The sequence below is a fragment of the Daphnia pulex genome, chromosome 6 (genome assembly GCF_021134715.1).
Source record: "Daphnia pulex isolate KAP4 chromosome 6, ASM2113471v1".
In the NCBI taxonomy this organism is placed as follows: Eukaryota; Metazoa; Arthropoda; class Branchiopoda; order Diplostraca; family Daphniidae; genus Daphnia; species Daphnia pulex.
In genome coordinates this window covers 4,583,444-4,608,765 of record NC_060022.1, presented here as the reverse complement: position 1 = coordinate 4,608,765, position 25,322 = coordinate 4,583,444, and the positions used below count along the sequence as shown (strand labels likewise).

The 25,322-nt window shown below is 36.8% G+C and overlaps 6 protein-coding genes and 1 long non-coding RNA gene across 8 annotated transcripts; 4 read left to right on the top strand and 3 right to left on the bottom strand.

Moving 5' to 3' along the window:
- The first annotated feature begins 66 nt into the window (after window positions 1-66).
- On the top strand, window positions 67-4,497 carry LOC124195966 (ubiquitin carboxyl-terminal hydrolase 10-like). The gene is made up of 8 exons (XM_046590672.1): window positions 67-306; window positions 618-762; window positions 822-2,007; window positions 2,544-2,859; window positions 3,019-3,183; window positions 3,428-3,665; window positions 3,728-3,793; window positions 3,916-4,497. The coding sequence occupies exons 1-8, from the start codon at window positions 289-291 to the stop codon at window positions 4,095-4,097; spliced, it is 2,316 nt and encodes a 771-aa protein (XP_046446628.1). The 5' UTR covers window positions 67-288; the 3' UTR covers window positions 4,098-4,497.
- A 137-nt stretch (window positions 4,498-4,634) lies between these two features.
- LOC124195960 (Golgi resident protein GCP60-like) lies at window positions 4,635-6,839 on the top strand. 2 transcript variants are annotated; one of them, XM_046590668.1, is made up of 5 exons: window positions 4,635-4,913; window positions 4,991-5,695; window positions 5,765-5,889; window positions 5,976-6,144; window positions 6,213-6,839. In XM_046590668.1, exons 1-5 carry the CDS (start codon window positions 4,817-4,819, stop codon window positions 6,440-6,442), a joined length of 1,326 nt encoding a protein of 441 aa, XP_046446624.1. In that variant the 5' UTR covers window positions 4,635-4,816; the 3' UTR covers window positions 6,443-6,839. The 2 variants fall into 2 exon arrangements, with proteins under 2 accessions (XP_046446624.1, XP_046446623.1); XM_046590667.1 differs by having other exon boundaries at window positions 4,688-4,913; window positions 6,207-6,839.
- Window positions 6,840-7,007: 168 nt separating this feature from the next.
- On the bottom strand, window positions 7,008-9,981 carry LOC124195961 (retinol dehydrogenase 11-like). Its single transcript, XM_046590669.1, has 9 exons — window positions 9,813-9,981; window positions 8,193-8,381; window positions 8,038-8,135; window positions 7,912-7,972; window positions 7,783-7,840; window positions 7,659-7,720; window positions 7,549-7,592; window positions 7,236-7,399; window positions 7,008-7,165 (listed from the first exon to the last, which is right to left on the bottom strand). The coding sequence occupies exons 1-9, from the start codon at window positions 9,934-9,936 to the stop codon at window positions 7,054-7,056; spliced, it is 912 nt and encodes a 303-aa protein (XP_046446625.1). The 5' UTR covers window positions 9,937-9,981; the 3' UTR covers window positions 7,008-7,053.
- On the top strand, window positions 8,557-13,157 carry LOC124195962. The gene is made up of 4 exons (XR_006875504.1): window positions 8,557-8,705; window positions 10,801-10,933; window positions 11,000-12,655; window positions 12,721-13,157. It is a non-coding gene; the product is annotated as an uncharacterized LOC124195962 (long non-coding RNA).
- On the bottom strand, window positions 10,681-13,972 carry LOC124195956 (peroxisome assembly factor 2-like). Its single transcript, XM_046590664.1, has 10 exons — window positions 12,700-13,972; window positions 12,295-12,641; window positions 12,158-12,234; window positions 11,919-12,083; window positions 11,798-11,848; window positions 11,525-11,729; window positions 11,333-11,449; window positions 11,201-11,278; window positions 10,987-11,126; window positions 10,681-10,900 (listed from the first exon to the last, which is right to left on the bottom strand). The coding sequence occupies exons 1-10, from the start codon at window positions 13,831-13,833 to the stop codon at window positions 10,758-10,760; spliced, it is 2,457 nt and encodes an 818-aa protein (XP_046446620.1). The 5' UTR covers window positions 13,834-13,972; the 3' UTR covers window positions 10,681-10,757.
- Window positions 13,946-16,757, top strand: LOC124195957. Its single transcript, XM_046590665.1, has 7 exons — window positions 13,946-14,209; window positions 14,275-14,694; window positions 14,766-15,300; window positions 15,365-15,560; window positions 15,619-15,902; window positions 15,983-16,107; window positions 16,169-16,757. Exons 1-7 carry the CDS (start codon window positions 14,073-14,075, stop codon window positions 16,575-16,577), a joined length of 2,106 nt encoding a protein of 701 aa, XP_046446621.1. The 5' UTR covers window positions 13,946-14,072; the 3' UTR covers window positions 16,578-16,757.
- LOC124195958 (actin-related protein 8-like) lies at window positions 16,703-19,311 on the bottom strand. The gene is made up of 10 exons (XM_046590666.1): window positions 19,075-19,311; window positions 18,787-19,010; window positions 18,515-18,727; window positions 18,277-18,450; window positions 17,986-18,213; window positions 17,760-17,912; window positions 17,608-17,682; window positions 17,403-17,552; window positions 17,132-17,339; window positions 16,703-17,062 (listed from the first exon to the last, which is right to left on the bottom strand). The coding sequence occupies exons 1-10, from the start codon at window positions 19,163-19,165 to the stop codon at window positions 16,761-16,763; spliced, it is 1,818 nt and encodes a 605-aa protein (XP_046446622.1). The 5' UTR covers window positions 19,166-19,311; the 3' UTR covers window positions 16,703-16,760.
- Window positions 19,312-25,322: the final 6,011 nt, after the last annotated feature.

The following is a 25,322-nucleotide window of genomic DNA, read 5'->3' as shown; positions in this document are numbered from 1 at the left end:
AAAATAATAAAAATTTTGAGAAAAAAATGTTAATTCCTCCTGTTTTGTTATTATACTTGGCAATGTGGTGTATATTCCTCACCGGAGATCACACCCCCTCCTCTAAATATTCTTTTTTCCGTTTTCGTCAATCTCGCCCGGTCTCCATTTTCACTAATCTTGAAAGTTAGAACGTGGAGGGTTAACTTATCTGAAACGTGAAGAACGGTCTGGTGAAGGAGGCCGAAAGTCGGAGATACTATGGACAATCAACTTTGAAATGCATTTGAAGTCCCAACCAATGCAACCATGGAAGATACACTTCAGGTAAGAAATTTATCTGGTTGTTACTGTGTATTGGTTTTTCCTTGCAAGGTTCAGCGTTTCGAGGGTTTACGATGGACACCATTGAGTTTATTTTCTTAATGAGAAGTGTCAATAGAACTTTCCTTTAAATGTACATGGTTTCTAATTTGCTGTAAAATAGCATTTTGCTTAAGACTTGTGTGGTAATTTTTAACAAATGATGCACAGTATAGCAAGAATTTTTTTCGAACGCCACGTGGCGTCCATCTTGCAATAGATTTTTTCGCTTGTCATTTATTTTTATTTTTTTTAACAACTTGTATTTTATGTAGGAACTAGAATTCCTGGACTTGAGTGACCTCCCTGAGAATGAGGTTCAAAATTTGAAGAGTTTCATTGTTGGACCGGCAAAGCAAGATGGTCCTCACGAAAGTCATTCTTTTGTGTCTGAGCAACAAACATGTGAATTAACTGAAGGTATAGTAATTAAAATTATGTGGATTTTCAAAAAAATTTAGTTTATTTCTCTTCTGCAGGACTGAATCAAGTGTATGGGGTTCCTGAGACCATAGTCTCGTATCACCAAAATCAGGAGTTGGGGCCACATGTTCCAGTAGCATATTCAGCTCCAAACTCGGTCCATCCATTGTACCAGCAGAATGTATGTATCCCCTCTATACCCCCCTACCAACCTATAATGAATTACCCCATGCAAATGTTGCCAGGAGGTCATCTTGTTGGATCAACTCCCAACTACTATGTGAATAATATTCATAGTCCTGGTGTTCCTCACCCTGGTTCCTTTAGTCCTCCTCACCACATTCTCAATCCTCAGCTTTTAAATTACCACAACCCCAAAAGGAAGAATGGTCGTGCAAAATATTCACCAAGGAAGGATGTTTCAAATGGCCACGTTGGTGATGTGTATAATATGGTCTACCAACCACCTGGATCATACATGGGGCCATGTTTCTCTGGTGATGTAGTACAGGCAGTCACTGGGGTGCCAATTGTCATGCATCAGTCTGTACCGTCATACGTCCCGCCTCACAGCGTCCAAGTTACTGCAGCTAACACTACTCAAATGTATCCAATGGTGACGTTTGCTCCATCGGCAAGTAATCTACAAATGGACTTTTTCGTTCCTTCCGTCACTGAAATACCAAACGAAGAGATCCCTCCAAATATCCCTACTCCGGTTCTTTCGCCTCGAGCACCTATCGTACATCCGGAGACTGTAGAGGAACCAAAAGTGGAAGCTTCACAATCTTTGGAAACAGCTGCGCCTATACCACCTGTCGAAACAACTCCAGTAACAGAAGAAAAGTCTCAAAACCCAGATCCTTCCGAAGGTAAATCATGGGCTAGCTTGTTCAAGAAGGATGCTCCAGTCGTTGCTGCATCTGCAGAAAAACCAACAGCACGAGTCGAACCATTCACTCCATCGGGGGTTGTGGTAGCAGCGGTGGCTGAAGCTGTTTCTCGTCCATTAGTCGATGTCAGAACTCGACGTCTGGCAGAACATATAACAAGTTGTGAGTTGTCGATGACACCCCTGGCCCTTCTTCCAAGAGGTCTAATCAACAAGAGTAATTGGTGTTACATAAACGCAACACTGCAAGCCCTTATTGCTTGTTCACCATTCGTTCATCTGGTCAAGTCTTTGGAGCGCTTTACTGGACGCAAGCATGAAGAATCAACGACTCCGATAATGGATAGTGTGTAAGTACCATTCAAATTTTTCAAGTATAACTTTCCCTATGATGAATTAGAGTTTTCATGTATTTGATTAACGACAATCTCGCACGTGTGGGTCACATACAGAGTACTCGTTACTCATTCAAACCCTCGGGAAGGTCTGAGAAAAAGCTGTGCTCTTGTTCGTAGAGTTCATGTTCTAGCCGGACAACCTTCTTGCGAAGGTGCAGGGGAATAGAAAGAGTATCGAATGGAATGTTATCTGCCCATGATGCCCTTTGTGGGTTAGGCGTAAACTTCCAAATACGATTGGAACAGCCTCTGTAGCTTGCTTTTTGAGTACAATCTGCGAGTTGTGGTTGGCACTGTTTAGCTACTGCAAAACTCAATTCAGACTAATCTGTCGAAAATCATTTGTGATACTCTATTTTTCTGAGGATTAAATTGTCATTCGGATACCCACTTTTAGAGGGCACTAACGACAATGGCAGTTGCAATGTTATCTATGTATTGGAGTCGTGTGAAGTGCTTACTTAAAAATTTCTTTTTTTTTCTTTCAGGATCGAATTCATCGACCAGTTTGAAGTTATTCCTGTTCGCATCGGCAAAGAACGAGCATCTGCCAAAAAGGAGGAGCCACATTTTGGGACAAGTTTCGAGCCTTCCTCAATCTATAAAATGCTCCCTAAAATCCGAAGTGAAACATTCAAAGTGGAAGGTCGCCAGGAAGACGCGGAAGAATTTCTGAGCTGTCTTCTAAATGGGCTGCATGATGAAATGATCGATATCGTGAAGGCTACAAATCTTCCTGCTGGCAAAACTCCTGTTCAGGCTGGCGAAGGCAAACCTGGTACATCAGATGACGAAGATTGGCAGGTATATATTGCCATGTTATAAACTTTACTTTGTTGCATGATGAGTTTATGGATTCTGACACCTCTTCTGAGTTATCTTTGAAGATTTCCTTTACCTGACTGCTCAATTGCGGTTTATATATTCTTGTTTACCCACTTGTCTAATCAACTCTTTTGGTAGGTTATTGGTCCAAAGAATCGAGGATGTGTAACGCACATAACTACATACAGCAAGACTCCAATATCGAACTTGTTCCTCGGTCAAATGCGCTCTGCCCTACATTACGCAGGAGCGCAGTCCACAGCTACTCTGCAGCCGTTCTTCAGTTTGCAACTAGACATTCAGGTATTATTTTCTACTTTAGCTCTTTTTATGGTTCACTGAAAAGTCAGCTGCGTGTCTAAACTGGTACTTGTAGCGTTACTTCAGTGGAAAATTAATTGTTTGATAGGATTAGGGTGTCGGTGCCGTTCTGGCATTGGCATTCAAACATCCTTGGCGACGTTTGAAGGCTTGAGAGTTGAGCTATCATTTATGCTAGTTTCATAGAAAGTTCTACTACAATGTTTTTAAAATTTTTTTTCTACAGAATGAAAAGGTTAATTCCGTCCGTGACGCGTTGGCCTGTCTGGTAAGCAAAGAACCGTTGACCGGTTATATTTGTCCGAAGACTGGTCAAGAGGTGGAGGCTTCTCGACAGACTACTCTTGAAGAACTGCCCCCTATTTTAATCTTACACTTAAAGTGTTTCGTGTATGACAAATCTGGTGGATGTCAAAAGCTGATGAAGAGAGTGGACTTCTCTTCCGATTTGGAATTGAGTAAAGGTATTCAGAATATAAAGTGTTTTATATATACATATATTTCAATTTTATATTTTCATGTCAAGACTTCCTGTCACCAAGCCAGAAAAGTAAACTCAAAGAAAAACAGCGACAGTACAAGTTATTTGCAGGTCAGTGTTTGTGTCTGATTTTTATGTATTTTCATGCGTTGTGTTAATAAGTTCTGTGAATTGTGATAAGCAAGTTAGCTTAGTTGTAGAAACATTCATTCTAACGTCTCATTTTCTTACAGTTGTTTATCACGATGGAAAGGAAGCGACCAAAGGACATTATGTAACTGAAGTGCATCACAGTGGGACTGGAAGTTGGCTTCGTTTTGACGATAGCATTGTGCGTGTTGTGGAGACTCAACCCTTTAAATATAATTTGCCGAGGATGCCGTACTTGTTACTCTACAGGAAATTGAACGTGTAAATTTTTTTTGCTAATATTGAAAAGTCGCGCGGTTTATTTCTTGTAATAGATGCTGTTAAAGAATATCTTCGTGGTATTCTCCAGTATGAGAAATGAATCCGTCGTTGTTTTTTTTCTTGCATATTCCTGTTATGCGAGTGTCCTTGACCTTTTATTGTGGATGTGGTCGGAAGTGCCCTTAGTGGTCTGATGTTTAATTGCTTTCATTTGACGTTGGTTAATGTGGTATTTGTGTTCGAAAATTGGATTGAGCGTGATATAATATGATCGGATGATTGTAGTCAGCAGATTTTTATGTGTTGTTTCAAATGAAATCGGTACGTTTCGTATTTGTACTGTTTAGAAACCACCGCATCTTCGTTTCTTGTACAAAAATATAATAAACTTAACTAAAGTTAAATTTCTCTGAGTCAAGATTTTCATTACGTTTCAATAAGTGTATTGCATTATAGTAGAAAAGAACGCGAGTTGAGCGACTAAAAAGAACTCATAAATTCAAAATATGGAACCGGCGAACCGCTGGCATGCCGCTGGGCGGGCGCTGGAACTCTTGATCGTTTGGTAAAGTCGAACTGGCGACGTCGCACAGAATATTGTTATTTTTTTTTCAGTAATTTTTTTGTGACGTTTCCTCCCTGAGTGCAGACAGAATTACTTTATTTTATTGCCAGCAAGGCACAATTGAGGATTGCTTAAGAACAAGTTCTTGTATTACTATAATGGAGAAGCCTTGCCCAGTGACCAGCTCAGAATTTCTTGAGAAATGGGGTTGTGATTTAGAGACCTTGTACAAACTAGGGATTAAATTCTTAAAGGGTAATATATGTTTTATCTGTTTAAACCTTGTATGTGCATCTGTTCTCATGGTTTTGTATCTTCATTTTTATCAACAGATAAAGAAGGAAAAGCTTTTCATTTAGGCTATGATCAGAAATGTAAGCTTCTGGCATTTACCCAACAAGTTTCTAATGGCCCATTCAACCCTGATCTCCACGGAAATGTGGGTGTACTTGATGTTATAGGAAAAGATCGAAAAATCGCTTGGCAGAAGCTTGGAGACATAGGCAGAGAAAGTGCTATGCTAAGTTTTGTTGAAATTCTTAATTCAGCTTGCCCTTTGTTCCATGCATGTGTTGAGGCTCACAAAAAAGAAATTGAAATGAAAGCTGAAAAAGAGAAAGAAGATTTAGAATTTCAACTTAAAGAAGTAGAGAGATTGAAAATAGAAGCCGAAGAAGATGCTAAAAGAGAAATTCAAATGAAAGAACAGGAAGAAAAACGAAAGCAAATCAAAGAAGCTCTGAATTTACAAACCTATGACCAGTTCAAAACTTATGCCGAGCAGCAGTATCCAGAAAATCCAGATCAACAAGCTATTTTGATCCGGCAGTTACAAGAGCAACATTACATTCAGTACATGCAGCAGATATATCAGCAGCAAATCCTATCACAGAACATTACCAAGGCTGAAGACAGTGAGTTTTCTCAAGAGTTACCACTGGATGTTGAAGCTGCAGCACTAAATGCTTTAGCAAGTATTCAGAACATCCCACTAGAACCTGACAATTTTTCTGAAGCTAGTGGTAATGATGAAGAAGGTATGTTTTTATTCATAAAATTCCTTTCAAAAGGACTGCCATCCAATTATTGATTTTTTTTTTGTGTAGAGCTTGCTGCCGATATCGTAGCTGCTTCTATGTGGACACGTAAAGATATACGGGAATTCAAAGATTCAGTCTACAAAGAAGGAAAGGATTCTATTATCAAAGTTGGACACGGCGAAACTGTCACGGTTCGTTAGACTTCAAGCGCTATATACATTTTATGCAAAATATATATAGCTATTTCATTTATTTAACTAAATGTGATTCGCTTCAGGTTCGAGTTCCAACTCACGAAGATGGGTCTTGTTTGTTTTGGGAATTTGCAACTGATAATTATGATATTGGATTTGGATTGTTTTTTGAATGGACAAAATCACCTACTGAACAAGTGTCTGTTCATATTTCGGACAGCGAAGATGAAGATGACGACGATGACGAAAATGGTAATTTTGCTTGAACAAATATTTATTTTAACGACTTGTGATTAATATCATGTAATATCAAGTTATAGAAGACGATGTGGAGCAAGGAGGCAACAACTCAAGCCATTCAGCTCTTATTGACTCAAACAGGCCTCCGATCTCAATCGTCATTCCGGTGTATCGGCGTGATTGTCAAGAAGAAGTATACGCTGGCAGCCACACATATCCTGGTCAAGGAGTTTATCTTTTGAAATTTGATAACTCTTACAGTCTCTGGCGATCTAAAACTTTATACTACAGAGTTTATTATACTCGTTGAACGATTCCGATGTTTTTGACACAAATTTTCCTCTGCCATCTTTGTCTGTTCATATACAACTTCAATAGCTATGTTGTTTACAGTAAATCGATCTTGACGTGAAAGTAATGTGCGACTATAATAGCTGATCGGTTTTTTTTCCGCAACATATTTTTGGTCTGATTCTGTTTTAGATCACCGGACTTGATATGCAGTATTACATCATCTTCATGTATTCACGCTAACTTAAATTTTATCTTTAACACGTTTCTTTAAGTTACCATACCAAAAACAAAACACCCAAAGTTCTTTTTGTTCAGCGATCGGTTTACCATGTACAGATGCACTCATCTCTCCAGTTGTACTTCTGACTGACCTAATTTTCATGCTTTGGATAAACAAATATTTTTTAGTCTAATACCTGCTTCTTCGGTATTTTTATAAGTTGTGGCATACAAAAGGGAGAAAGACATTCTCTAGTTGATTTTTTGGCCTCTATTGATAAGGTTTCCAGGAAGAACCCAAGTTGTAGGTCTTCTAACCATTGCATAACTGGACTTTAAACCCAAATTAAAAAAAAGCAATATTTTCTTTAAATTTCATTTATTCAGTGTCATGACATGATGCGACATTTAATTAGAAGAGCCGTAGCTGAAATTCACCAATTTCTCACTGATTTCCCACAAGCGACGTGCCGCCTCTTTGTTTTCGGCTTGTCTTGCTGGTCTCTCTTCCGCACAGTCACTAGAATTAACGGGGGAAATGTGTTATCTTTGATAAACTAATCGATTGTACTAACAATATAAGGTGTTACCTGTAATAAAGGCCGGTCCGACTGGAAAGGGAAGGCTCGGTTGCACAATATATAGTCGTTTGCGCACCCATTTCGGGTGTTTTAAAAAAGTATTGTCCAAACCAATGGAACATGTCATCCACCAAACGATTGGTTGTCACACGCAGATGCCTACCAAGCTCCGTCTAATTAATAATAAAGAGTAGCAGTTTCAATTTCCTGCGGAATTCCGTAATTGAACTCCAACGAACTGTGAGTCACGTCGGGAGGCGTCGGGTGTCACTTAACAGATAAAATGCTGTCGTGACACATTTAAAAAAATATTTTTTGATACCTGAACAACTCCAGGATGAAGCGAATAGCAGGTTACTCCAGTACCTTGTGAATCAAAATAATTTTATTCAGCTGTTATAGTTATAGCTAGGGCTGCGGAAGTACACATACCGTTGAGTCGATTTGCCAGTTCTTTAGAAAAAAGGACATTGGCCAATTTACTTCTGCAGTATCTATGTTAAAAAGAATTTTAATATAATCTAAATAGATTGTTAGCCATAAAAACAATGGTTACGAGCGAGTGGGATCGTAATTTTTCTCCATCATGATGTCGTCAAAGTCAATATTTCCTCCTTAAAAAATATTTCAAATTGTGACTCATGATATAGTTATCGCATAGCAACGAAATACTTTGGTCGTTTACTTGTATGAGCAATAGAGGAAACGTTAATGATTCGAGATGGGGCAGCTTGTTTTACGTTGTCCTACATTTAAAAAAAAATAATTTTGTTGACTGTTATATTTATTTACCAATTTTTATTCATTATACGAGTAACATAAGCGTCCATAAAAAGTGGCCCAAATGGTTAACACCCAGTTGCATTTCAAAATCGTCTTCCGTCTTCCATTGAGGGCATACCATGATCCCTGCAAATTGATATTTGATTAAATTTGACACAACTTGTCTTTTGTTATTTATTTTACCAGCATTGTTGATTAGAAGATGAATTTTTGGTTGCTGAACTTTTAAGTTTTGTGCTGCTGTCCTAATTGAACTCAGAGAAGCCAAGTCTAATTTAAGAGTTGTAACAGAATTCTTAGTTTCCGAAGAGATTTCTCTAGCGGCATCTCCAGCTTTCTGAATATCTCTGCAGGCTATAACAACCTGAGCTCCTTCAAAGATTGCAAATAGAAATAAATAATAATAATAAATATACAATACAATACAATACAATGATAAAAACAGGATATGAGCTTGTTTTCCGCGCTTGGATTTATTTGAAACTATAGCAGAAATCCAGAAAACCGCTTATTATAGTTTTTGCGGTTTTGATAAAGGGAAGGGGTCAATTTTGTTCAATTTCTAAGACAGTTGGAAAAGTGTCGTCTGCTCCTGTATTCTTTGAAAAATGACGGACAGTTTGTTTGACAGTGACAAAAGACGAAGTTTAAGATAAGAAGGAAAATGGAATCATGATATTCGAAATTCACCTGAAGGTAAAATTCAATTTGAAATTATTTAGTGTAAATATTGCTATTTGTAATGTATAAAGTCAATCTGGAAAGCTAAAGCTGTTGTGTTTTTCATGCAAAAATATCAAGATTATCAACAAATTTTCTCTTTCACCTTGCTTTGAAAATCATTCAAGAAATGAAACCAAAATAAGTTGTTGGTGAGCAAATCATTCAAGTGTTGTTCCTGCAGGAAAACCACAAGTTTATGTGGGAAACAGTTATCAGAAACATCGTAAATGTAGAATTTTCAAATTTTCTTACAATTTTCTCAAACTCAAAACTGTTTCACATTTCTGTAAGAATGATTGTAGTTTCAATAGTGTTGCTTTGCAAATGTATCATTGTTTGTAAATTTAAACATTTTTTATTTTCTGGGAGGAACAACACTGGAATGATTTGACGACAAACTTGGATGCTTTTCAAATTTAAACATGTTTTAACTTAAATCTCTAAATACTAAGTGCATCTAGAACATTTTATGACTAAAAGGGACCTGCCGCTACACCGGCACTCTCGCTCATTATGGCCATTATCCGTTCTATATTCTCAATTACGCCAAGTCGAGGGGATCTCATTCGTATTTTAATTCTATAAATTAATGCAAATGGAACGTATTGCGTGGTTTCCGGGTTGAGTCTACTCCGGTTCTAGATGGGTTTATCGATTTCATTTATCGATTTTCTGAGTGAGCTCCAAGGTTACTTCCGCATAGTACTAAAGAAAAAATAGAAATCTCGGCTCTCGGGTTCAATTTGAATTTCATAACATTCTTTGAAACGGGTGGGTTCAACTGTAGTCATGTAAAATGAGCAATATGTTGGGCAAAACAGTATTTTTGGCCTACTGCTGTTATGAATGTGTAGTTTGAATTTTAACTTTTAAAACTATTCTCATTGAAGTATACTAGTCACAAGTAAATTTTTTTAGGGTCGACACGTGTAACCAGTCACGCAGAAAGAAAAGGAGTCCTGGGGGGTTTATAACTATGTAGGCATACAGACCACAGTAGAGTAGAGTACCATAACAACCACGTTTACAACAGTTTTACTGACCGAAAAAATAGAACTGAGTTTAAATTTGCTTCCCTACCTCTACGACTGAGTTCACGAGCAGTTTCTTTACCAATGCCGGTATTAGCTCCGGTAATAACCGCTACTTTTCCGTCCAATCGGACTACATTGGTACAACGCGGACCCTGAAACCACCGTGGCATCACGACGAATGAACAAGTGCGACTGAACCCACTTTGACCACCAGAAAGGCTTCTTATTCGTTGGCCAAACACAACTGCGTCAACTAGTCACTCGATACGCTCTGTCAAGGCTTCCCCGATTATTAATTGTTCGATACTGGTCGAAACAAGCCTACCCTCCCTTACCATTTCCTGTTTTGAGTTATCGGAAAAAGCTTTTGTACCAATGGTTTTCGTTGACGAAGGGCCGTATCGAACCAACATATACGACTCATGCAAGATTCACATACAGTGGGATAGGACTATCATTAAACCTTTTAAAGATTTTAGCTTTACTGGAAAACGTTTTAAATTGTAAATTGCGGTCACTATTTGAATTATTATTTTTTAAGTACTACAGCAGCTTGGAAAACGTTTTGTTTAATTGGTGTGTTCTAACAAGACGCTATTCGGGATCAGTGCACCCAAAGACCTCTCAACTGTGAGCTATCTAATCTAGCGGACTTCATGACCCCCGAATAACTCTCTTATTTATTATTCATCAGTTCTAAGATAGAACAGAACATAAGACCTTGGCTTTGGCTCAAGGTGAATTGACATTACACTGCAACATAACAAAAACTGTGACCCGATAAGTAAGGCTACCGTCAAAATTTTTGAAATTGAATATCAACATATAGCGCATATGCTCTACACATGTGTAAGTGCAAGGATCTCGTAGAGTATGTAATAAAAAGTTATGTAGTCATCCAAAATTTGTCCATCGATGATAATGATAGATTTTTATTAGATAGCTAATGCTTTGACAAACATGTCTGAACTCAATAAACATAAGAGCTCTTCTAATGGGATGACTGATTGATCTTGCGTTCCAATTCTCTGTAGGACGACAGATCTTTGGCAGAAACGGAAGGAACCAATTGACGGGCAGCTGTTTCGAAATCTACAGTACCTAACATTCGATCTCCTTCGGATATCGTATGACCTGAAATAAGGGCAGAATAGATTTGGAGTTAAGGTAACAAAGCGAAAAAAAATCTATATAACATTTATTGATTAGTTTTACTTCACCTTCATTTATAAGTTGGATATTTCTTTCGACGCTTTTAAGCATGGCGTTGGAACAAAGGGAATATAAATCGGCACCCGTTAAATATTTTGGAAGCTGCTGAACGAAATCTTCAAGATTTACTAATGGATGTAACTGAATCCTTTGTTTCGATGAAGTGTTTCAATTATTAAAATATTTAAAATTTTCATAGTGTACTTTGACTTTTTAACGTACTTTCTAGTAAGTGCTTTCAAGACAGACAGCTGGTATTCCTTTGAATCGTTTACGCTCAAAAAGAGAAGTTTGTCAAACCTATATCAATACGTTTAAATTTTGAAACAAAATTGCTACTAGTTATTAACTAACCTGCCGGGTCTTAAAAGAGCTGGATCGATCAAATCAGGTCGATTTGTAGCACCAATTACGAAGACGACTGCTGATTTGTTGATGCCGTCCAATTCAGCTAACAATTGCGAAACAACTCTAGACATTTGAGGACCATGAAGTTATAAAAACAAGGGACGACAGTTAATGTAATTCACTGATAAGATAACTCACCTATCCATCACTCCACCTGAGTCTCCACTACGACCACGGTTAGGGGCCAAGGAATCCAATTCGTCAAAGAAGATTAAACATGGTGAAGCTTGGCGGGCTGCTTGAAATACGTTGCGAACATTTTCTTCGCTTTGACCGACGTACATGTTGAGCAATTCAGGGCCTTTGACACTTAAAAAGTGCAAATTGCACTCAGTGGCCACAGCTGTGGTCATTTTAAGCGGAAAATCAAGCTAAAAGCAACTTTTGTTGGTTTAAATGCCATCGTATTACCTTTAGCCAGTAATGTTTTACCCGTTCCAGGAGGTCCGTACAGCAGAACACCTGATTTAAAAGAAAAATGTTCCGTTTAGGATTTCTTAAAAAAACATTTTAAATGATTGTTCAATATTACCTGATCGCTTAAGTCCGTTTTGAATTAGATCTGGGAACTTTAGCGGAAGTTGGATTGTGTCAAGTAATTCAGTGATGATGTGCTGTAATCCACCAACATCCTCCCAACGCACTTCGGGAATAGTTGGAGCGTTCATGTTTTTGCTCTGCCAAAGGCGAACAAGACCTGTTCACAAGTTAAAGCAAGTAAGTATTACCTCCAGAGAATTAGGCAGATTGAAATGGAACAACTGAAGCTACCTATAGCATGATCAATGGAAGACGACGGAATCACGGTTACGTCAGAGGTGGCATTATTAATGTTCGTAGTAGCATGCCTGTATTGAGTTATCTGTTAATGGATGCACGAAAATTTATTTGTACGCAAATTAAGAGACCTTGTAGCAATTGAGATGACAGCGTTCAGGTCTCCCAGTCGGAATCCATGCATTCTCCGGGCTAGATCTTCCAAAGGTGTGCCGACTACCGAAGAACTTTCTTCAAGGAGCCATCCAAGAGTAGTAATCCTTTCTTCATCACTCAGACCATCGATGGTTATATGATGCAGTAATGCCCCGCAGACATCCGATGAGCATTTATTTCTATCTCGACAACTTCCAATGATGAAAAGTGGAGATGTAGAATCCATCTTCGTCAAATCCGATTGAAGTTGGCGGATTTCAGAGACAAAGAAGCGCAAAATTCGGAAGTCTGCAACATTTCCCTCGCGACTTTTACCGACAACCTTAAAAATCAAGGGTAAATAATTATAACATCACGTTTTAAATAACACGTAAACTTACTTCAATATCTGTCAAGTATAGAATAGCCGGAGAAACTTGACGCGCGTTTTCAAAAACGCTGCGAATCCGTAATTCTGAGGCTTTGCTGGATTCGCCGAGTAGACTAAGGCAGGACACTTCAACAAACTCAAGACCCAGGAAATCCGCGACACATTTAACAATTAATCGCTTGCCAGACCCAGACGGCCCTATCATTAAAAATGTTGGAAGTGCTACGGAGGAGCTCCAATTCGCTAAGAGATCAGTAGTGCCAATATCAACAAATGGTGCTAAAACCTTTTGCAAAATATCACAATATTCAGTCAAGCCAGGAGGTCGATTAGGCATTATACAACTTTCGATTTCTTCATAAGTTCTTAGGTTCCATTTTGTTGGGTTTGTCTTTAATTTTTTTTCAACAGCAAATTTTAATGAAGGTACACTAGCTAGTTGAAATAAAGAAGACTTTTGATTTTCAACAAAGTATCCAATATTCTTTTTCACAGACTTTGAAGCAACAACTGATTCTACTTTGACCATAAGACCTTTGTCCACTTCAATCAAGTCACCTGCTTGAACATACCTTATTGAACTGAAGAATTTTTTCATTTTTTCAACAATGTCATTATTAGTTTGACTGGAATTTAACAATGAAACACGAGCAATGCTAGCCCATGGAATACTGCTTTGCTGCAGGGTTTCTGGGAAAACCTGGATGGGTGTTTTAGTTTTTCGGTTAAATAGATTGTGATAAAGTTGATAGCTGCAAAAACATTTGTTGCCCATTTTCTTGACAGGAAGGCTTATGGCGCACACCCAGCGAGCAGTGCCATGGGATGTTTGAACAAGTAACCAATTTGTGAGCTTTTCATTTTTGGGCAAAAAGTCTGTCCCAAAAATCATAACATTTTCTAAATCTAATTGAGCATTAACTTTTCCATACTTTTTCAAGATGTTTTTCATTAAGTCAGTTGGAATTTCATGCATTTCAGCATCAACAGCCAATATAAATTGTCGAACAAGGCGCAAAAAGTGACAGCTCGAAAAAAATATTTGCATTTTCTTCGAGGTGATGTGCTTGTCACGGAACTTAAATATAAGAATTAAACTGTAGGTCACAACTTTCACAAAACTTTCAATATCATGCACGCTCATTTTGCTGCTGTGCTTGTATGTTGAAAAACAAGACACTGTATGTTGTGATTAACCAAACTGATAAGTGATAACGAAACGAGAATCAAGACATTTTCAATGTTTTGTTCAACATACGACGACGAGCAGACGACGTAAAAGTAAATAAAATCACTTCAGACGAATTTTAAAGCACGTGCCGGAACTTCTCTCTGATGTGGTTATTTTCTTTCAGAGAAGATTCGCTGGTAAAATCTTAAATTATGAGCGAAAATTGTAGTATTTTGCTTTTGCCTTCAGAAATTTTGGTCCTCCTCGTGGATTTTCTACCAGGGAAAGATATTATAAGTTTTTCTTTGACTTGTAGGCGATTTTCCGATGTCTGTCGTAATTTCCTCAGGTGTTTAAAAATGGAAAAAGGTTTATTTCGTACATTAAATCAGTTCTTCATTACCATTGTATCAGGTTACTCCGATTGGAAAGTTGCTGGAAGACTGGAATTGTAATAGAAGATTTCAAAACGCATTTGTCCTTTTGCATCGATCCAATCTTATTAACAGAATGTAGATTGGACAATTGCTTTTGGCTTCCTGCCATATTACTGCAAAACTTTATCAAAAAGTGTGCAAATATTGAAGTACTGAAAATATCTGAAACAAAACTGAGCTGTGCAAATTTAGCGCACATTTTTGGGAAATGTAAGAAAATTTCTGATCTTTCACTGACTTTATCTACTGGTGACCTGAAGTTAACTGGCTCGAAACTTGCTTCTAATGCAATTCTACGATCTTGTCTGAAAGATTGTTGTGATAATTTGAAAAATCTTTTAAAATTGGAATTAGTTATGTTTTGTTCATCTCTGAAAGAAATGACAATTTTTTTAAGGTAAGCATGGGCTATCACATTACTTACACACTAATTACTTATTAATGTTTTTATTTGGCTCCCACCTATAGTATCTGTGATAACTTAAAGGAGCTTGTTTTGATACCTGTAAAAGATCAAAACTCAAATGTTCATTGTCAGGCAAATGAGCTATATAGTAAAATAGAAGGGAATTTCATCCTGGATTCTTTGATAGTAGTCAACCCGGAAGAAGACCGCGGTTTATATCGTTTCTCGAGACAACCTCCACACCACAGATATCAAGATTATATCGTTTTCAAGATAGATATGTCGAATTTAAAAAATCACTGGAACGACGCTTCTCCGTGTCCTGTTGTTAACGACAAATTTTCCGCCTTGACGTTCAAACATTTAAAAATTCCGAAGGGAATGTTTGAAGTTTGGTGGACTGAAAGAAATTTACCTAATCGCGCAATGGTTTGGGTAGATGATGAGTTAGTGGCTGATGGCTGGTATGTGAATGATCCCCTAGAAAACATTGATTTAAATCACATTAGAAGCGTGCGAGAACCTCGTCCCATATTTATCCAAAAAGGTTTGAAGGCCCCTCAAGCTAAAATGATCTCCTGCTTTTATTCTAACGAAGTAATACAAGTAATAACTTGTGTCAATACTAATTGCCGATTACATTGCCTCTTTATTATTTTAGGGATTCTCGGATTTTTGTCAAAATCATCCTCATCTGAAGGTATTAAAATTGCAAGCACCACCTGTACACGATGAATGGGGTTATGCTCTCTGCGGAGTCAAGAATCAAGTCGTAGGTGAAGAATGGAACTCCAACTCCTGGGAAAATTTATCTGAACTCGAAGTGCTATCCATCGAGCCATCTCTATTGATTATTGGTAATACAAATATATATAGCTGTAATCAATTTGAGCCGTTTACATTCGTGTGATTTAGAACAAAAGCCAGCACAAAGACCGGTGAAAAAGCGCAGGTTTGGTGAACCTAATACATCTAAAGCTGCCGAGTTGAATCCGCACAAAGAATTGCATTTACTTGAAACAGTTATCAAGAGCTGTTCTAGAATCAAAGAGTTGGAAATTGGTACATTCAACGATGTAATAGATGAAAGAATTGGCCGTATTGATGGGGAAGATTTGTCCAACATATCGCAATGCAAATTGCTTAAGAAATTGACCCTTGCCAACTTTAACATCACTGATGGCGTATTTTTGGAAGAGGTGGTTAATACTTTTTAGAAATGTTTGATAGGTATTTATTAACTGTATATTTTTTATTTTTCTTACCTGACTACTGCAAGATTTTCAAAGAATGCATTCACCTTGAAAGCTTAAGGTTAAAGAATCTTGGATCACGACTTTTATGTTGCTTCACGAAAAACCTGTGCGCTGCTCTTCCCAACGCAAGAAAACTGAACACATTAAGGTAAAAGTGATGGCAAATCTAAAAAGTAAATATCCTGATAAATGTATCGCCTTTAATTCAGCATTTTTCAGCGCAACATGGTACCATTGGCAAAATTATTGGACTCTATTGAGCAATGCCCTGCTCTCATTCGTTTGGGATTAGTTGTACCTTCGGATGAGGCTCCTTTCAAATGGACTTCAGAAGTCCTTACTCATCGCATGGTTACGCTTTGTGTAAAGCTACAGTATCTAGTCGCTTTCTTTTGTGTCGTCAATATTCCCAAATCTCACAAGGCTAAGGTGTTAAAACAGATTTTGCAGGTCGTGACTCCAAAACGACCTAGTTTTTCAGTTGATATCCAAGCATCTCATCAATTGAGTTTGGAATATGAATCGAGTACGTTGCCTTTCCTCCACCGTGAAATTTTAGTTCATTGTAACAGCCGAGTTTGTGTGGTACCATACGACTACAAGTCATCCTTACTCTAACCATTATTTTTCTAAATTTGATGTGTTACTTATCAATGCTTTCCAAATCCTAATGTTACATATTCTTTCACAGCTCTACTGTGATAGAATATTCCTTAAATTTAAAGTTGGATGAAACGGCAAACTCAGTAGTCCAATGCAATGTATTGTACGAATGGATGGATTACAGTTGACTGAATGTATCTACCAATAGAATGGGGCCCTTTCTCTTAAAAGTCTGACGCCAATCTTTTTCCATTCAGCGGGTCGAATCCACAACTCTTGCGCAGATTCCAAGCAAGACATGATAGCTGCACCTTTCCACGCTACCATAGAAGGATCCATTTCTTTCGGTCCAACTATAATTTCTGTTTGCTCCGGTCGAAACTGGAACGGGATTTGCAATAACAACCGATTGTGCAACCATGTCGACAATCCTTCAAACTTGGCCCCACCTCCAACGAGAAGAATGCATGAATACATTCGACGTTTCATTTCATCGGAGGCTATTAAGAAACAAGGTAAAATTTGAAAACAAAATTAAATTTTTTTTTATCTGCTAAACGATAACTCACAGCAACGCTCAATTGAATGAAGAATGGCTTGGTCCAAACTGTACAGAAGTTGTTGCTGAGGTTGATCATCTGGGGCTGCATCTGCGGCTAAACTGTCCACTACTAGATCTTCCTCTCCCTGACCGCCAGTATTCGTAGAGTTCTCAGCTGTGTCCATTGAAGCTGCTGAAGCACTTTGATTTTCCAGCGCCTCCTTATGAGCTCTCCTCTAAAATAACCATTTCTCCAATAAGAGGCTTAGGAATTTCAACAGTTTGAAATGAAAACTCACACTTGTTTCTCGTAAATAGTTTGCATCGTGAGGATCTTCAGGATCACCAGAAGCATTTGCCTGCCCTTGTCCACGTTTGTCTTGTCCAGTTAGTGCAAACACTTCCGTGTTAAAAAGTCCCAAAGGAGCTAACAAAAGTTCGTCGCCGACCTTAAAATTCAAGCAGTCAGTTAAGTACACCACTTTTCAAAACAATTCATCTCACTTTGACATGATAGCGAAGAGTTGAGACTCCTGGTCTTTCAACCACAAAGTTAACGTCTCTTAGACCACAGAAATCCTAGACAAAGTTCAAGAATATTTAATTTTAAGCTTACAGGTTCAAATTCAAAAACAGAACTGCCTAGTGATCCTTACGAGATTCAGATGACAATATCCTTCTTTAATTCTTGTTAATAGGGCACCGTCTAACGGATGTTGAGGTTGGCATTCTTTATACGGGAAGCCAGCACGTTGTAATAAATAGTGAAATGATTGTGTGATGTCGGACCCTCCATAATCTAAGCGAATCTGGAAACGGCCGTTAAAGATGATAAATGAAATTGGAAATTTTAATGGCCACATTAAAGAAAAATTTTCTTACTCGAGTTGCTCTTTGAGACAATGCATCTTCGACACACGAAACGGATGTTTTCTGATCGCCCAAATCAACAACACAAGCCGCTCCAAGTCCTGCTCCGAATGTTGCTGCTACATGATCTTGTAAGAGAAAACAACCTCCAAATCCAAGGTGAGTAAGTAACAAACTGACCAGTTCTTTAAGGAAAAGTCGATTGTAAATATCTGGAATGACTAGCACAGCCCTGTAGTGCTTTAACATTAAATGTATAAGATTTCAATAAACAGTTGGAAAAAATGAATAATTAAAATGAACCTTCAATTCAGATTTTGGGATTTCCAATAAATTTACAATGCAGTGACCCCAAATAGTTTCCAAATCTGCAAGAACAGAGCTCAAGGATCCACCCACACCAGAATGAATATTCAAATCTCCATGTCGAAAAGGGAAGTGAACATTAAATTGATCCATAGGATGAGCATACAATACCTGAATATAGAAGACTTTTAAAATATAACTGAGGACAAGATTATAAATGATGGAAGTGGTATACCTGATCTCCAATAATGTAATCTTCAACTTCTGATTTAGTTACAAGTTGTAACTTTGATATTGAACCTTGGATGGGAGTACATTGTTTGTTTGATGTTGCTACTTGTTGGACTGAAGTAGCAGGACGAGGAGTACCATCTGACCTTAAACAGGATTGCAAAGTTCCCCTCATTGACTGGTATGTTTCATCGACTAGTACTTTATTTTCTTTAGACTGCACAGGGTAAGAGAAAAAATTACTTGTGTTCAATAGCATAAAAGTAACAAAATTACCAATACTACAGTTGGAATCAGTACAGGATCTCTGTGTAATGGTCCATTTTTTCGTCTAGGTCTAGCAATTGCATGCAGGATTGTGTGTGGATTAACATCAGATGCACGGCCAATCCGAAGATGTTTTGAGCCAGGATGAATTATGACCAATTTTTTTGTGGTTAATGCGCTTCCCATCACTTTAAACTCATCTTGTGTGTCACTCACGGCATGTGAAGATTGAGCTACAGAACATAATTTTAAAAAATAATGCTTAAAATGACACACAATTCCACTTATTGTTTATACCAAGGGTTTCCACAGTGCCTTTGTTTTGTTCTGGAACACTAGCATTCGATTGACTAATACTTCTCATATTGCCAGTCGTATTGCTAGACATTTTGAATGATTCCTTTAAAGTTTTGCTTAAATCAATTTAACATGTCAATAAGACAACAACAACAAATCCAGCAAGGGCTGTATTGTATTACTGTATTAGTAATTTTTAACTAGGCCGGACAACTTTGTAGCGCCTGTAGCTTGTACTGCCTAGACATCTATCGTCAAATGTAGGCAACTATTCAAAATCTGACCAGGCGATCGCCATCTGTGGCTTATCAGTAATCACTAGGTGACTAAAATGTCCGCCAGGTGGTGGAGTGTCTATTAGCGAGTGACGAACTTTAGTCATTCGTTTCCGGAAGACACTCGGTGAGGACGTATGTAATGGTGCTGCCTAAGTCCTGTGGTATTTCCTTTATGAAAGATAAGTTAAAAAGATTTTGTTTCGGTTCGAGACTGTTATGGTTGCTGAACGTAAAATTTTTACATGTTTATTCACAGGAAATCTAGCCTGTAATTTCAAATCTGCCAAATCACCTTATCAGTTATCACGTGTGGCCTGAAACCGATGTCGTTGATTGCTACTGGTATCGGTTGTATGTATAACCCATGCAGAAACACTTGACAGCCAAAGTAAGTGTATTAAATGTTAACCGATTTCCGTTCAAATTTAAGTTAATTGTTGACAGAGTAGATTTAGATCCTATTTTGTTGTAGAATTGATTGTGTTGCTTCTTCAATGGACATGTGGTTTTACGATTCAATTTCCATGGGGTTGAACTAGACTTTAAAAGTTGCCAGTAGGAAAGTTTTTCCAAGTGTAGATTCTATTGTAAAATTTACTGAAAATTTATGTTAGAATGACAACATGAGCACAAATTCCAGAATTGAGCATCCTTGTAGTTTCGAGGGACTGTTTAGTTCAACTTTATGCCTTTCATTATATTACATTACACAAGACATTTCCTTCTCAATATTAATTATTGTTTTAACAGCATCCAAGTATGAGCTGCAGCCAGTTGGTGGAAGGTGTGAACAAGTCAGCTGTTGTATTCAGTTTGTGAGGCATCCCATGCAGAAACCAGAAAAGATTCACAAAAAGGTAACTATGTTATTTAATTTCTCTTTTAGATAAGAAAGCTTTAGATCAAGTAATGGAAGACCAAAAATAGATCCCTTTGCTTCAGTATTGCAACTTTCAGTGAAGTCTGTAGACATGTGGTTTTACATTATTTGATTTTCTTCCTTGTAATTTTTTTTTTAAATTGAAAAACTTGTTCACTATAGATTTTTCTTTAAAATTTCTAATATCAAAATAATTTTGAGGGGTTTTGGTGATTCAACTATACAGTCTTTACTCCTGTCATCTTGCTTGCTAATCTTATGCAAATTTTCGGGAATATGGCGCTAGGTAAAATTTTGTCCGCCAGGTGGTGGTGTGTTTGTGAGTGACGAAGCCGCCATTTGCTTTTGAGACAGCGTACGGGAATGTGTTGCTGCTTAATGACGGTGTTCTTCGCTTTTACATTTTAAAAAATGTTTCCACGCCATTCGACCAAGTTGAAACGAAAGTGAACAATTCTAAAGCATGTGAGTGAATTGTGAGAGTTTTTACTTTTCGAAAAGTTCATTTTCTAATCTACTTTAATTTATTTTGTATAAGCATGTCGAAGATCTTGCCTCTATCCACGTGATCGCTGCCATGAAGGTGTGTCTTTGAGAGGGTCTCTACTATAATGCAGAACAAAAATGTGAAGAAAACAGGAAATCTGAAATGGTAATAATGTACTTTTAAGGTAAATCAAGTAGGTTTTCACTTGTTTTCGACATCAAGAACGAAATGCTATCTTATTTCTGTGCTTTGAAATAAGACAGCTTTTGTGGAAAGTTTGTTGTCAGTTTCTAATCAATCAGTACAGAAATTCCCCTTCAACTTAAAAAATTTACAGAAAATTTCCCAAAGTGATCTTTGGTCATCTTCATTGACTTCTTTTTCTCTTGTAATCTAAATTTGAAGTATATCATTGCCTTAACTACAACATGTTGCAACCACTTATGATACAGTTGCAAGCTAAAGAGAGCGCTCTTCTAAAATAGTGTATTCTTGTAGTTTTGTGGAACTGTTTAGTTTAACTTTATCCCTTTCATTATATTACATCACACAAGACTTCTCCTTCTCAATATTAATTTCATATTTTTCCATTGTTTTAACGGCATCTGAGCATGAGCTGCAGCCAGTTGGCGGAAGATGTGAACATGTTAGCTGTAAGCTGTTGCAATCAGTTTGTGAGGAATCTCATGCAGAAACCAAAAATGATAAGGTAACTATGTTCATTTATTTCTCTTTAAGAAATCTTTAGATTAAGTAATGGGATATCAGAGAGTAGATTTCTTTGCTTCAGTATTGTAACTTTCAGTGAAGTCTCTGGACGTGTGGTTTTGCATTAATTGATATTCATCCTTTGCATTGTTTTTCACAAATTGGAAGTTTTAAAGAAAATTTTCACAAAGTGATATTTGGTCATCTTCATGATATCTTTTTCTCTAGTAATCTAAATTTGAAGTACATCGTTGCCTTAACTACAGTACATTGCAACCATTTATTGATCTTGCAACTATCTGCAAGATAAAGTCAATTATCATTTGCATATAGTTTTCGTGTTTTGCTTTGCAATTTTTTTATTCATTTTACTAATCTACTTTAATTTTGTGACAAGCATGTCGGAGATCTTGCCTTTCTCAACGTGCGGTGCCATGTCAACAAGATGTCTCTTTGATGAGGTCTCTACTATATTGCAAAACAAAACTGTGAAGAAAACAGGAAATCTGAAATGGTAATGATTTACTTGTAAGATAGATCAAGTGGGTTAGGTTAGCATTTTGCTTAAACTTGGTCTACGTTTGTGACTGCTACCTATGCGTGATCTTTGTTTACAGTTTACCTCAGTTAAACATTTGGTTTATTAGATGAAATTTGGCTAATTCCTGCTTCTAAATAAGACAGCTTTTATGAAAAGAACATCAGCTTATGAAGAGATGTGTTTTATCAAACAGAACAGAAATTCCCTTCTTTCTCAAAAACTTAAAATGAAATCATTATCTTTGGTCATCTTTTTGATTTATTTTTCTCTAGTTTAATCTAATTTTGAAGAAAATCTTTGCCTTAATTACTTAGTGTTTGAAACATTTATTTTACGATTGTAAGCTAAAGTTGAACATCACTTGCATTTTTTCTTTTGCTTTGTAAATTTTATTTTCTGTTATCTTTTTTCACATTTCAAAATGTTATTGGTTCATTAACGTTCTTTTGCTTTGTAGGATTCTATGGTCAGTTTGATGTTTGAGCTGTTTATGGTGTTGCTGTTTGGTGTGAAGTGGGTTTGCAGTCATTTTCCATTTGAGAGATGCGCTGAAATGGAGCTTCGTCAGACTTGCAGTTCAACATCATACTTCAATGTGTTATTTCCCTATGTTTGTGTCCGTGCAGTGTTGAGCTGTTGGGCAAAACGATCAATGTTGTCTGATGGCTGTCAGGCATATTTATCTGCTGCATTTTGTCAATATGTCGTCTCTTGCTACCTGTACGTTGAGGTAGTGCTTGATGAACAGTATCATTTAATTTTTCAGTCGTTATTGCAGCCCAAGCTGGTGAAAGATCTTTTTGCATCAAGTAAATCTGACTGTTTTTTTTTTGTGTTGTTGGAGTGTTACGAAAGTTGCGTCATTATTGTGTTGAATTGTCATTGTGACTGCAGTTCACCGTTTATAATTTAGGAAGGGAAAAAAACAGAATTATGGGGAATTTATGTCAAACAATAATAAACTTGCTTTCGGGATTGGGAAAGGAATGTGGAGGTTGTCAGGTGGCAGGGTGGTGACTTGAATTTTCATATCTCAAAATATAATGAGGTATGTTAAAATGTGCTGATGCGAAAAATGTGGATAAAATCTTTATAAATCCACAACAACTTCTATAATGTTAAAACCTATTACCTAATTACCCTAAAATCATACAACTTCAAAAATCCTATTACACAGTAATTTTATAATCTCCTAACTCACTATCCTAACTAAACCAACTAACCATACCCAACTAAATCATATCCCTACAACATCCATATTCCTTCAACCTATTACCTAATATACCTATAAACACAACTGTTGTATGATTTTTGGTCAATTAAATAATATGTTATAACATTATAAAAATTTTTGTAGATCTATAAACTTAAATCCTCATTAATCGTTACATAACATTTTAACAAACTCCATTATATTTTGAACTATGAAAATTCAAGTTAACAACCTGCCAACTAACAACCACCACATTTTGTTCCCAATCTCGTAAACTTGTTTATTATTTGCCATAAATTTTTCATAATTCTTTTTTTTCCCTTTCTAACTTATGAACGGCAAACAGCAGTTACAAAGACAAGTCTGCATAATAAATAAACAACAAAGCACCAATGCACCTATTTAATAATATATCAATAAGTGTTTGTATAAGTGTTTATAAGTCAATAAGCTGTTTCCCGTTCATAAGTTAGAAAGGGAAAAAAAAGAATTATGAAAAATTTATGGCAAATAATAAACAAGTTTACGAGATTGGGAACAAAATGTGGTGGTTGTTAGTTGGCAGGTTGTTAACTTGAATTTTCATAGTTCAAAATATAATGGAGTTTGTTAAAATGTTATGTAACGATTAATGAGGATTTAAGTTTATAGATCTACAAAAATTTTTATAATGTTATAACATATTATTTAATTGACCAAAAATCATACAACAGTTGTGTTTATAGGTATATTAGGTAATAGGTTGAAGGAATATGGATGTTGTAGGGATATGATTTAGTTGGGTATGGTTAGTTGGTTTAGTTAGGATAGTGAGTTAGGAGATTATAAAATTACTGTGTAATAGGATTTTTGAAGTTGTATGATTTTAGGGTAATTAGGTAATAGGTTTTAACATTATAGAAGTTGTTGTGGATTTATAAAGATTTTATCCACATTTTTCGCATCAGCACATTTTAACATACCTCATTATATTTTGAGATATGAAAATTCAAGTCACCACCCTGCCACCTGACAACCTCCACATTCCTTTCCCAATCCCGAAAGCAAGTTTATTATTGTTTGACATAAATTCCCCATAATTCTGTTTTTTTCCCTTCCTAAATTATAAACGGTGAACTGCAGTCACAATGACAATTCAACACAATAATGACGCAACTTTCGTAACACTCCAACAACACAAAAAAAAAACAGTCAGATTTACTTGATGCAAAAAGATCTTTCACCAGCTTGGGCTGCAATAACGACTGAAAAATTAAATGATACTGTTCATCAAGCACTACCTCAACGTACAGGTAGCAAGAGACGACATATTGACAAAATGCAGCAGATAAATATGCCTGACAGCCATCAGACAACATTGATCGTTTTGCCCAACAGCTCAACACTGCACGGACACAAACATAGGGAAATAACACATTGAAGTATGATGTTGAACTGCAAGTCTGACGAAGCTCCATTTCAGCGCATCTCTCAAATGGAAAATGACTGCAAACCCACTTCACACCAAACAGCAACACCATAAACAGCTCAAACATCAAACTGACCATAGAATCCTACAAAGCAAAAGAACGTTAATGAACCAATAACATTTTGAAATGTGAAAAAAGATAACAGAAAATAAAATTTACAAAGCAAAAGAAAAAATGCAAGTGATGTTCAACTTTAGCTTACAATCGTAAAATAAATGTTTCAAACACTAAGTAATTAAGGCAAAGATTTTCTTCAAAATTAGATTAAACTAGAGAAAAATAAATCAAAAAGATGACCAAAGATAATGATTTCATTTTAAGTTTTTGAGAAAGAAGGGAATTTCTGTTCTGTTTGATAAAACACATCTCTTCATAAGCTGATGTTCTTTTCATAAAAGCTGTCTTATTTAGAAGCAGGAATTAGCCAAATTTCATCTAATAAACCAAATGTTTAACTGAGGTAAACTGTAAACAAAGATCACGCATAGGTAGCAGTCACAAACGTAGACCAAGTTTAAGCAAAATGCTAACCTAACCCACTTGATCTATCTTACAAGTAAATCATTACCATTTCAGATTTCCTGTTTTCTTCACAGTTTTGTTTTGCAATATAGTAGAGACCTCATCAAAGAGACATCTTGTTGACATGGCACCGCACGTTGAGAAAGGCAA

What these genes read in the sequence shown, in the direction of transcription:
- LOC124195966 (XM_046590672.1), top strand. An exon ending in CAGATGACGAAGATTGGCAG is followed by an intron (nt 2,860 to 3,018) that starts GTATATATTGCC and finishes CTCTTTTGGTAG; the next exon opens with GTTATTGGTCCAAAGAATCG. An exon ending in ACAGTACAAGTTATTTGCAG is followed by an intron (nt 3,794 to 3,915) that starts GTCAGTGTTTGT and finishes ATTTTCTTACAG; the next exon opens with TTGTTTATCACGATGGAAAG.
- LOC124195960 (XM_046590667.1), top strand. Translation starts at nt 4,817, where the DNA reads ATGGAGAAGCCTTGCCCAGTGACCAGCTCAGAATTTCTTGAGAAATGG. An exon ending in GACACGGCGAAACTGTCACG is followed by an intron (nt 5,890 to 5,975) that starts GTTCGTTAGACT and finishes GATTCGCTTCAG; the next exon opens with GTTCGAGTTCCAACTCACGA. An exon ending in TGACGACGATGACGAAAATG is followed by an intron (nt 6,145 to 6,206) that starts GTAATTTTGCTT and finishes TGTAATATCAAG; the next exon opens with TTATAGAAGACGATGTGGAG.
- LOC124195957 (XM_046590665.1), top strand. Translation starts at nt 14,073, where the DNA reads ATGAGCGAAAATTGTAGTATTTTGCTTTTGCCTTCAGAAATTTTGGTC. An exon ending in CCTGCTTTTATTCTAACGAA is followed by an intron (nt 15,301 to 15,364) that starts GTAATACAAGTA and finishes TTATTATTTTAG; the next exon opens with GGATTCTCGGATTTTTGTCA. An exon ending in ATGGCGTATTTTTGGAAGAG is followed by an intron (nt 15,903 to 15,982) that starts GTGGTTAATACT and finishes GACTACTGCAAG; the next exon opens with ATTTTCAAAGAATGCATTCA.
- LOC124195958 (XM_046590666.1), bottom strand. Translation starts at nt 19,165, where the DNA reads ATGTCTAGCAATACGACTGGCAATATGAGAAGTATTAGTCAATCGAAT. An exon ending in AGGCACTGTGGAAACCCTTG is followed by an intron (nt 19,011 to 19,074) that starts GTATAAACAATA and finishes TATGTTCTGTAG; the next exon opens with CTCAATCTTCACATGCCGTG. An exon ending in CTCTTCGCTATCATGTCAAA is followed by an intron (nt 17,553 to 17,607) that starts GTGAGATGAATT and finishes TTGAATTTTAAG; the next exon opens with GTCGGCGACGAACTTTTGTT.
- LOC124195956 (XM_046590664.1), bottom strand. Translation starts at nt 13,833, where the DNA reads ATGAGCGTGCATGATATTGAAAGTTTTGTGAAAGTTGTGACCTACAGT. An exon ending in TATACTTGACAGATATTGAA is followed by an intron (nt 12,642 to 12,699) that starts GTAAGTTTACGT and finishes TTGATTTTTAAG; the next exon opens with GTTGTCGGTAAAAGTCGCGA. An exon ending in TATCCAACTTATAAATGAAG is followed by an intron (nt 10,901 to 10,986) that starts GTGAAGTAAAAC and finishes CCCTTATTTCAG; the next exon opens with GTCATACGATATCCGAAGGA.
- LOC124195961 (XM_046590669.1), bottom strand. Translation starts at nt 9,936, where the DNA reads ATGCCACGGTGGTTTCAGGGTCCGCGTTGTACCAATGTAGTCCGATTG. An exon ending in AATTACGATCCCACTCGCTC is followed by an intron (nt 7,721 to 7,782) that starts GTAACCATTGTT and finishes TTTTTAACATAG; the next exon opens with ATACTGCAGAAGTAAATTGG. An exon ending in TTCATCCTGGAGTTGTTCAG is followed by an intron (nt 7,400 to 7,548) that starts GTATCAAAAAAT and finishes ATTATTAATTAG; the next exon opens with ACGGAGCTTGGTAGGCATCT.